The sequence below is a fragment of the Austrofundulus limnaeus genome, unplaced genomic scaffold, assembly GCF_001266775.1.
Source record: "Austrofundulus limnaeus strain Quisiro unplaced genomic scaffold, Austrofundulus_limnaeus-1.0 Scaffold2084, whole genome shotgun sequence".
Taxonomy (NCBI): Eukaryota; Metazoa; Chordata; class Actinopteri; order Cyprinodontiformes; family Rivulidae; genus Austrofundulus; species Austrofundulus limnaeus.
The window spans coordinates 14337-25934 of record NW_013954486.1 but is presented as its reverse complement, the minus strand read 5'-3'; the positions used below and the strand labels follow the sequence as shown (position 1 = coordinate 25934).

Below are 11598 nucleotides of genomic sequence, written 5' to 3'. Positions count from 1 at the left end.
TTTCATTTAAAAGAGTCGATCATCAGATATTGTCCAAGATTAACCTTCAGGGTGGATATAGCTCGCTAGCAGCCTCGCACCGAGGACCTATCCACGTCATCATTTACCCAGAATGCTTTGTACGCAAATAAAATGGCTCCATCCATGTTAAAATATATATTTTTAAAATTTACAACACTAAACAGCCTACAGAATTTTTACAGTCTTTATTTTACAGTTAAAATATATGTTTATTAAATAAAGTTTAATGTTACAACTAATCATGGATCATTTTAAAGACACAGTGTGTAGGTTTTTATCAATTCTTTTAGCTGAAATTGAGATAATCACTAATGACAATAATAAAAAACATGTATATTCATTGCAAAGACCTTGTTTTATTATTTTTACCTTATAAAAAGCTGTTTATGTCTCCATGGTCGCGGGTCACCACTACAGGCAGCCGCCATCTTGTCTACGAAGGCTCATGAAGGACAAACTGCGGTGGCGGCGTCAAAAACGGTTTTAGTTGTAAAACTATAAATGTAATATTTGTTGTCTGTCATTGTAGCTGGGATAATTTTACTTATTAAAGCTCATAATCTTACCACTTGAAACATCACTAGCCCTGAAGCTGCTGGTAGACATCGTGTTGGAATTATCAAAGGTTTTTGACCCCTGAGAGACACCGTAGCAACTCCTTTGTGTTTGGAAGCAGGGGGGTGGGGGTGGGGGGAGGACCAGGAAGGATGATTCAACCACTCAACCACTAGATGTCGCTGAAAACAACTAATCCTACACACAGTGCCTTTAAGAAACTTGGTATAAAACATCATTTTAGCCATTTTGTCCAATAACTACAGTAAGTCTACTCTTCGTTTATTGAAACAACATTATTTGAAGTCTTCATCTGTGATAGACTCAAATAATAAACATCAGATTCTTCTCTACAGTCTGTTGTTGGTCATTATAACAAAGCTCTGTTCACATGCAGACGTTCCCCTCTGACATCACTTCCTGTTACTGCACATGTGAATATCTCAACAACTATTCAGCACAGCAACTTGAAATCTTTATTTTTGCAATCTTAATGTTATCTTTCCAAAAATGTATTTGTATTTATTACAAGTTTGATGTCATGGGTTCTTCACAGACTGCTGGACAGAACTGAAAACGTTCAGAAACTCTTCGATGACAAAATAACTTTTAGAAGTACCACAACTCAACACTGTGTAACAACTCAGTAAAATTTGATGTGGAGGTATTTTTGTTTACTCATGATTAGTTTTTGAAGCATGCACAGATTTTATTTTGAAGCTGTTGTGAACGGTGTTGGAGCAGTACTTTTAGAAGTACCACAACTCAACACTGTGTAACAACTCAGTAAAATTTGATGTGGAGGTATTTTTGTTTACTCATGATTAGTTTTTGAAGCATGCACAGATTTTATTTTGAAGCTGTTGTGAACGGTGTTGGAGCAGTACTGGTGCTTTAACACCATGGTGTGGGTTTTGGACCTGGACCTTAGTCCAGGATGTTTCCAGTCTTGGGGACAGAGGTAAGACTGTACGACTGTGTTCAGGTCTCTGGCTGTTGGAGAGTCCCTGGGGAACACTGGCCACAGTCACAGCCCAGTGGAACCTCACACAAACCCAGTCCAGGGTCCTACATGAACCAGAACTTTAAACCCGTTGATCCTGAATCACTTGTTAGCCTCCAGGTGCAGCTGTTGCCCCGAAACACTGATTCTACATTCCAGTCAGATAGGATGGCACTTTGTCTTTTTGCTTTTTGTTTCTCACCCCCCACCCCCAGCCCCACCCCCAGCCCCGAGACAGTCCCAAACAAAAACAACCAAAACAAAACAACAACCCACTCCTCCATCATTTTGACTCTTTACATGAACAGATGAACACATGAAAGTCTGCACAGACACAAGCTGAAGGCAGCAGAGCTTCATGTGACTGAGGGTTTGACCTGCTCTGCTCCTCCTCCTGCAGAGCTGCACCTCCCACAGGGGAAACCAACCCATCAAGTCTACAAAGCTAATTACAGGAAACACAAGTGATTCGTAGAGTGAGGAAGACGATTTGAAAAGCTTTTTTCTAAAATTATGTACAGCCTAAAGCTGCAGGAGCTTCTGCCTCCGTACACTGTTCACAAAGCATGCAACTGGTTTCCTTCTCCTCTTGAAGTCATCACAGAGTGGACAGACAGGAGGTGCTGAAGGGTCAGCTAAAGGCAGCTGTTCCATAACAGGTCCAGCAGTGGTCTTAGTTTCCCCTCAGGGCTGAACACTTCTCACCTGGATCAGCTAAAAGCACACCTGTGTAGGGCCACACTGGTAATACTGGGAGTGGAAGCAGCGAGGGCTCCCTGGGGCCTTCAGTGTCACCCAGCGAGCAGAAGAGGGGGAACCTGATCCGGGTCTCTGAGGTGAGGTGTGATCCGACCATCCAGGTGAGCCTTCAGTGGACAGCATTCTGCACACCTCAGACAGGAGAAACACCAAGAAACTGGAGGAAAACAGGCCACGATGTACCCCCTCAATCCTCGTACACCTCAAGACCAAGAAAAAACTCAAAGGACCGGGGGGCGGGGTCTATTCTAATGTGCAGAGGAGGGGGGCCGCGTGCCTCGGTGGCTCAGAAACGCCGCGGGAATTCACACTGTTCACAGCGGTCCAGGGCAGGGTGGTTGAGGAAAGTGCAGGCGGTGCAGCTCCACTGCATTCCCTCGTCCTCCTCCTGGTCTGCGCTGGGGGGCTTCACAGCCTTACTGCCCGGGTCTGAGGAGCAGAACACAGAGGTCAGGGTGGGCTGCAAACATTACCTCCTGTCACATGACACGTGGCTTCAAAGCAGGGGCTCAGCTCATGTTTACAGGCTGCAGCTCTGCTCTGTCAGATGATCGGAGCAGGTGGGCTCAGCACAGACCGACGGTCCAACTAAGGTCAGCAGGACCCCTGTGAGCAGGACACAGCTGCTGGTGTGCAGCTTCAGATGGTAAATAAACTGCTTTAATCAAAGAGGACAGAAGCTGCTGTCATTTAAACAAAGAGAGTAAAAAATAAAGTGTTTATGTCAGGACCTGTCAGCTGACAGGATGAAGTTGATCAGTTTAACAGACAAACATCACAGGAATGTCAGGAAGTCACCGAGTTTAAAATAAACTTTAATAATAGGAAAACTAATAAATCACATCAATTATAAACAACTTCAATATTTCTGCCAAAGTTACACAAACTGGTGCTGTGTGTTGACAACAACATGGTGATGATACATCACCATATACTGCCATATGTTGTCAAATATTATTATAAACTGTGATGTATGGATACTGTCAGCAGTGATGGTGACAATTTTTGGTTAAAAATGTTTTGAATAAAAAAAACTATAAAATCACCACCATGCTTTACATGCTAAATTTAGTTTTTATTGTATTTTTACTTAATTGTATTTGTATTTTACATTTCTTCATACGACATCCAAACGACTGACTGACTGCTGCCTCACAGGCTGAAATACTTTAATTAAAAATCAAAGTGTCAGAAAATTAAAGATGGCTGTACTTCAGTGTTTCATATGTTCTTACAGCCACATTTATTCTTTTTAAAATAATAAAACACAAACAGACCCACTGAATACATGAACAGTGTGATGATGTTAAACTAAATAAAAACAGTTGTTTCAGTGCACACACCCAACGGTTTGTAAGCAGTGTGTTTAACAGAGTCTGAACAACGCACTGTTTTATTCAACTATTTACAATAAATAATAAATAATAAATAAATAATAGATAAAATAATTAAAATAACTATGGTAATGTTGAGGTTTTGTAGTGTTTTCTTTTTGTTGTAGTCTGGTTGAACAAAGTGAGGCGTGGTGTGAAATGTCAGGAGCACAGCTTTAAAACCATGCTGATGCTCAGGTGGACACCATGGAGCTGGAAGCACCAAACTAACACAATAACACAAACTGCTTCCACTCACACTGGATGAGGAGACTGAAGATGGAGGTGGAGCTGTCTGACATGAACACAAGCCTGAAGTGAGACGGTCTGCTGGGACTTACCAACACATGAAGTACCTTTGGGTTTTGGTGGGACAGGACCAAGGAATCCAAGGTTGTCATAGAAGTTATGGATTACACTGGGATTTAAGTGTGGTCCTGTAACACAACACAACACAACACAACACTGGGATTTAAGTGTGGTCCTGTAACACAACACAACACAACACATGATGACACACAGAGCAGCTCTCCTGGACACGAGGAGGAAGGATGGTTTTGTTTAACACCATCATGTCAACTCAACGCTGTCCTGTGGAACCAGCTGCTCCCAGTTCCTCCTCATGGAGCTGCTGGAACCAGTTTGAATCATCAGTGATACAAACTATCAGCTGACGCCTTGTAAAGATGGTTAAAAACAAACGAGCAGATATAACATCTGTTTCTTCTTTCTGATGCCTTTCATTTTATTAATTAATTAATTAATTAATTAATTAATTAATTAATTATTTAGCAGAACCTGATGCAATAAATTTTAATTCACAAATACAACTTAAACTTTATTTTTCTTAAGAAGGTGCATTTTTCAGGTTTTTAACTGTGTTTGAATGAATTAAACTAAGTTGTGATATAAAAGCTGTCTGAGTGAGAGGAACAGCTCCTGTCAGGGGGGCAGTAAATCTCCTCTTACCCACCAGCAGCAGGATGCAATTCAGGAAGAGTTGGTAGTTAAAGCACAAAGGCCACACCCTGACTGTGTGCCAGGAGGCCTGAGCACTGCAGCTGCAGGTTCATAAAGTCCTCTTCAGTCTGGACTTCCTGCTCTACAAACACAACGAGGAGGAGGACAGAGAGTCGTACCGTTTGTTTGAAGAAGATCTATTTCTTTGCTAAGGCAATCGATGTCGATCTGCAGCGTCCTGTTTTTGCATCGCAAATTCTTCATTTCATCAATCTGAAAAGACAAACAGGAGCAATGAGACCGCTGACATTTAACTGCATGTCTCTTTAACAGGACAGATCTTATTTCAAACGTCAATAAAGAGGCTCGTTTAGGAAACAGAACAAAACAACTTGCTTCATCCTGTTACTTGTTCAGTAGATCCTGTTTAAGCTCAATAATCTGGTTTTAACAGTAGAAACTGTGAGTGTGGCAGGATGTTAAACTCTGCAGTCTAACAACAACAAACCAAACAACAACTCAATCAGCCAACCTGACTACACCCAGACTCATTTTACCTGAAGGTCCAGCTACAATCAGAACATTTGTGTTCTGCTGAAGGACATTTGTTTTTTACCATTTGAAACCATTTTAAAGAAAACAAACTGTTTTGTTGCTCTGAAAATAAACAAGAATAAGAGCAGCACAATCTGCTGTTTCAGAGAAGATTTAGCTCATTTTTCACCTACTGAGCTCTACTGCTCATCCCACAGATGCATGTTCCTTACAAATGTGGCACCATTTCAAAGGTAATTTAACAGGCTTTCCAACTTTATAAGATTTATAGCCAAGAAGCATTGTTACAATAAAAAAATGATCTATTAAACACTTATTCCCTTACTTTTTGTGCTCAGTACATATGTTGTATATGCTGTTAAGTGCCAGGAGGACTGCGACCAGTTATACATCGGGGAAACAAAGCAGCCACTGTTCAAAAGAATGTCCCAACACAGACGAGCTACATCTAATGGCCAGAACTCTGCAGTTTTCACTCATTTACAGGCCAGCGGTCACTCTTTCAGAGATGAGGATGTTCTCATTCTTGATAGAGAGGAACGTTGGTTTGAGAGAGGAGTAAAAGAAGCCATTTTTGTAAAGAAAGACCGTCCATCATTAAACAGAGGTGGAGGCCTCCGTTTTCAGTTGTCCCCCTCCTACAGCGCTACCATTGGCAGTATCACTCCACCCCCTGTTAACAATAGGTGTTAATTAGGTGTCAACGATAGCCATGTGATGTGAGTATCAGTCACATGGAGGCWGGGCTTAAAAGCCTGAATTTAGCCTGAAACTCTCAGACTGAAGAAGTCTCTTGGAGGAGAGACGAAACGTTTCATTAGAGAAGAACCCGTCCAGAAGACCTATACTATTGTTTTTTTCAATAAATATGGTCATCTTGGGGAATATTTAAAACTTTTTTCAAAGTTGCTCATCTATCTTTCATTTTTTAAGATATTCCCACATTGTTACAGTAATTTAAATTAAAAACCTTTGTACTATAATGTATATCTGTAAGAAGTATGAAAAAGCAAAGGTTGACAGTGAAGCCAACAGTTCCTTGAAGAATGTGAGAGTTTTTCTTACAGAAGGAATTTGGGAGGCTGAGTTGGATCTCTCCAAGCGTCTCCTGGTCAGGTCATTTTCCATTTCGTTCACCTCCTCTTTTAGTTTCTCCAGCTTCTTCTTCTTCATTTCCAGCTCATGCCAGAGTCTGTCCATTCGAGCTTTCTGATGGACCAACAAAGCTGAAAGTTCAGACAAATGTGACTGTTAGTAGATTATCTGCAACAAACACAAATGTGTTTGTAAAATAAATTCATTAAGAAACATCGATCAGTTCCAGAAAGCAATGAAAAGGGAAAACAAAGATTTTATTGCTGTTTCTACATATTACAAGTTTAGACACTTTCCATAACTACAAACAAGAAAAACCTGCAAACAATAAATAAATAAATAAATAAATAAATAAAAAGCCTCTCGGTCTGAAAAGTGGTGCCAATGGTCTTGTGGTGTAATATCACAGATGTCCACTGGGGGCAGACTGACATCATCTCCAGCTCCAACAATCCTCAATATAAAATCAAGGCTTTGAACCCTGCTTCACAAAGCTGTTGCTAACATCACAGAGGAGTTTTATTTGGTTTTGTTTAGATAATCTATGACAGGGTGATTCACCTAAATTTGTCCAGGGGCCACACTTACTGCAGGCCAACAGCTCAGGGGCCCAACATCCAGCAATTAACGTTATTATGTAAATAAACCAAGTGTTACAAACACCTGTTACCTTTTAAATAGTTTTACTTTGCTGCATTTAATCATGAAAACAACATACAGAACCCTGTGTAATAAATGTAGTGATAAAACAAAATCAAAAACAAAAATAACACATTTTGCCTCCTTTTTAACACAAATATTATTTTGACTTCTGACATGCCAAATTTTTAAACACATTTTATTTTCAATTTCATAGTTTTATCTTCACACCTGATGTGTTGAATGAGTGATTAACATGCTTCGTTCTTATCTGCTGATACATATTTATTTATTATTTTTCTTTATGTTGTGCTTTATGTATTCCCTTTAAAAATGTCTAAATATAATATAACAGAGCTCATAAACAGGATTTTGTGGCTTCTGCTCCATCTTTACAGTGTTCAGTGAGACAAGAGGATGTGTTAAAAATAATGCAGGTTTCTTTAAAAACTCTACATTAGGTTCTGAAAAGGACCAAGAAAATTATTCTATTTTTGTTAATTTTTCTTACGTTCATGTTTAAACCCATGTTTACACAGATTCACTGTGACATCATGAACACATGACAACAACTAACCTCATGGACAACACTTCATTCTCTCAAGTACTGAGACTTGAAAGGACCAAACTAGATTCAGCCTCCTACAGACGCTTGATTGGAAATGTTCAGTTATTTTTATTTCTTTTTTCTGCTGCAGGATGTGTGTTCATACTGAACATGGAGTCCTACGTCCCAACAAGATGGACGACAGGACCCAAACCCTTCCTGACAGGGGTGGAGCCAGACATTTTCTCAAGGGTGACCAGGAAAATTACAGGATTTTTTTTACTTGAAAGTTTCTGCAGATCTTTGTGTTTTTGTCTTTTCCTCATGTCCTCATACAGGCAGTGACTGCCTTATAAACATGGTGTCTGAACCATTTTGAAAGTAGGGGACACACTGTTGGGGGGTCTGGGGGTCCTCCTCCTGAAAATTTTAGACAAAACAGATGCCATTTCCTGCATTCTGGTGTATTATACCAGGTTGTTTAACAAACTCTTACCTACATAAATAAACACTTGATTTAATAATTATTTCAGACACAGATTATTCATTAAACTAGTTCCATCATCCTGTTTTTAAACTCACTGCTACAGCTGAGATAAGGTTAATTAATGTGACACAATTTATCATATCCAATGACTTTAGGGTGCTTTTTAATTTTATGTTTTTTATTGTTTATTTTAATTGTTACATGTCATTGTGCCAAATGATGACTTTCAACTGCATGTTTAAAACTAACATTTTAAATTTTACCCAATTAATTTAGTGGATTTAGAGGAGTTTCATTTTTTCTGGTTTAGTGACAGGTCTACTCAGAACCAAACACAGAGCATCATGCAGCCTTCAGAACATAAAATGACACTGTGTTATGGTGACAAAAAAAAAATAAAACATTTGTCACCATAAATCAGATTACATATGTTCTGTACGTAAAGAAATCATCACTTCCTTGTTTTTACTGTTCTTCAGTCATTGAGCTTGGTGATGTTTCAAACTGTTAAACACTGCCACCAACTGTTCAGGAGGATTATTACACCCCTGAAGGTTGTTTCACTGTGGAAGGGGGGGGGGGGGGTACAGCAGGGTGGCCACCTCTGGCCACCCCCTGGCTCCGCCCCGGCTTCCTGAGTAATGTGGAAACCAAGCATGGCAGCACCATCATGGTGGCTCATCTGGAAAAGCTTCTTCAGTTTGACACGACTCTGACCGTTTCCCACACTTTTCCTTTGAGTTTTTATTTATTTATTTATTTATTTATTTATTTTTTGTAGATTCACCAAAAAAGCATTTCAGCAGCGATGAAGTCTTTCAGAATAAACAAAGAACCAATGAACATGAACCATTATTTCTTGCTCATCTGTGATTTCCTCACAGCTGCATATTTGTGTTTGTTTATCTCAATCATACCTTTTTTATTTGAGATGAAGGGGACTTAGTTCTTCTTAAATATCTGATTCATGATGTAGTTTTATAAGACTTCAAGTCTTATTGAAGGTCTACTGCACTGGTCCTCCATTCTGGTCCTGCAGGGCCACTATCCTGCATGTTTCAGTGCTCCTACAGATGCTTGTTAATCCCTCATTTTAAATCAGGACAAGGTCTAAAACAGGGGTGCCCAAACATTTTCTCTGAGGGCCAAGATTAAAAACCATTTCCCCTGAAAGAGCCAAGATTAAAATCAATCAATCAATCAAGTGGTGGGCCAAACGCAATAATACATGAAATGCAAAGACTTCAAGTTGTATTTTTTATGATTAAGCTAGCAGCCAGTGCAACTGCCCATATTTTTGTTTGTTTTTTCAGCCCATGGACATGGAGAAAATTCAACATTTGCTTGGGCAGCAAAGGCTCATGGGACTTTTCATAATTTAAAATTTGAGTATATGGGGTCTTATAAGGCGTGCATATCTAGAAAGGGACTTAAATCCAATATAAATGTCTCTTGAAGTTACTTGTATTTTAAGTTTAATCTTAACATAATTCAAAGATAAAGTGAGTACCATGAGTTAAGACTATCTGACTACAGCTCCTTGTACCTGTAGTTGGACCAATGTTTGAAAAGACTAAGTGCAAAAATAGTATTTCTACATAAAACAGGAGATTACAATCTAGTAACCAGGATAACTGCTAGTGGGCCAAATCAAATGGGTTGGCGGGCCAATTTTGACCCACGGGCCCCACTTTGGGCACCTCTGGTCTAAAGCATGCAGGGTAGTGGTCCTCCAGGACCAGGACTGAGGATCACTGATCTGTTGTATTGTCTGCCTACGTTACAGTAAAGAGTACTTCAGAACAAATACAGCTGACTGCATGTTTTACTTGTCTTCACTTGTTGCCAATCAGAGGAAACGTTGCATAACATTAAAAACAGTATTCTGCTGCTTCACAACAGATCCTATCTCTACAGCAAAACATTAGCGTTTAATTCACCATTACACAGTGACAGCTGTGCCTTCAGTAGTTTTAAACATGATTAAGTCAGGCAAAAACAATAAACTGGTTTTGAACAAAACCACAAAGTGGACAAAAACTTCACTTGAAGGAAAAGAAAGCTGGCACACTGCAGAAGCCAAAGCAGGTGACACATAATTCAGACTAAAGCCCAAAAAAGGAAACGCTGGTGTGCACCGACATGTTTGACTCACAACAGAATCAGGAGTCAGCAGCTGATGGAGGAAACGGAGTGTGGAGGACTCACACTGTAGTCACCTCTGCTTTTATCCACCGTGTAGAAAAACAGCAAGCAGGACCATCCAGTGACTGTAGGACGGCATTAAGACCAGACTGTCCGCAGTAAACACAGCTAAAGCCTGCTCTGGTCTCTGATCATCAGGATGAAAGAAGGGTTTCAGTCTTTACTCAGAGGGGAGGTCAGTTATTCTTCTCTGCTTGTGATGAAGACAGGAATGACTTTACTTTAATAAAATGTGTTCATATTTAACATTAATCTTCTGTTACAGTTGCAACAACAACGGAGACGACACAAACAGCAACTTCTACATCAAGAGATTCAATTCTTTGAGTCACATTTTGATTCGATTCATTTTGATTCAGTATTGCTTTAAATTCTTTGATATTAATTTCATAACAAGTATTCATTCATTACAGTCCCTGTGGATGTATTTTCTTGCCCATATAAACAAGAGAAATAAAATATGTGATAGTCTCACAGAGAAAACTGATTCTAAGTAAAACATAAATGTAGACACACCTCAGCTGTAGACCTGGTCATACATACACATCTATCATTAGCTATGTTTACATGGACATAAGTAATCGGATTAAATGGCCATTCAGAATAAAAATGCATCATGTAAACAGCCCATTCAGATTATTCTGACCCGAATCAGCTCAATCCCAATGAATCTGTAATCAGAACGAGAGAGGTGGTTTATGATAGATAATCTGAACAGCGTGCATGTAAACACTTAATCTGATCTTATTCTGACTGTGGAAAACTGACCTGACGGCTCAGGTCTGCTGACTGTCATCCAGCAGTTTCTGCTATTTTGTGGAGGGAGGGAGTTTCCAGCAGCACAGAACTTTTCCTCCTGATCTATCATTCAGCAAAGAAGGAAGACACACAGCCTGCGCCGCTTCATAAATAAATTAAAAAATAAAGTCCGCTCGTCACCTGCAGCTCAACCAGAGAGTGCCGTAACGTCTCCACCATTACTAAACCCAGTGGTGGGCAGCGCTAATCCAAAAATTAGCTCCACAATATCTAAAGCACTTATGAAAATATTTAGGTCCGCAACTTCAAAACCACTTATGTCATAGAAAAACTAGCAGAAGCTAATTTTAAAGCACAAGTTCAATTTGACACTTACTGCCAGACAATTCATGTATAATATATGTACAACACTGCCAACTAGTGGTGTATGAATCATTTTACAACTTAATCCTACAACCACTGATTGCTGGGGATGTGATTTCCTGAAACAGACCTTTAGCTCCTGGTGTAAAAATTAAAAAGTTGTTGAGGATTGCTAGTTCGGCTGCTTCTTTGTCTTTTTCTTTTGTTTGTTGTAGATTTTTCATTAAAGAAGCATCAATAAAGTAATTAAAACTGTTTATTGGGAAAACTGAAGTGA

General features: G+C 39.5%; 1 protein-coding gene across 1 annotated transcript in view; it reads right to left on the bottom strand.

The window, feature by feature from the left end:
- Positions 1-1862: 1862 nt before the first annotated feature.
- tab2 (TGF-beta activated kinase 1 (MAP3K7) binding protein 2) overlaps positions 1863-11598 on the bottom strand; it is a 22149-nt gene continuing 12413 nt past the window's right edge. The window contains exons 4-7 of the mRNA XM_014034375.1: positions 6292-6452; positions 4851-4944; positions 4053-4148; positions 1863-2767 (exon numbers count right to left, since the gene is read on the bottom strand). Coding sequence (XP_013889829.1) covers positions 2625-2767; positions 4053-4148; positions 4851-4944; positions 6292-6452 — 494 coding nt within the window. The 3' untranslated portion in view covers positions 1863-2624. The remainder of the gene's footprint in view (positions 2768-4052; positions 4149-4850; positions 4945-6291; positions 6453-11598) is intronic.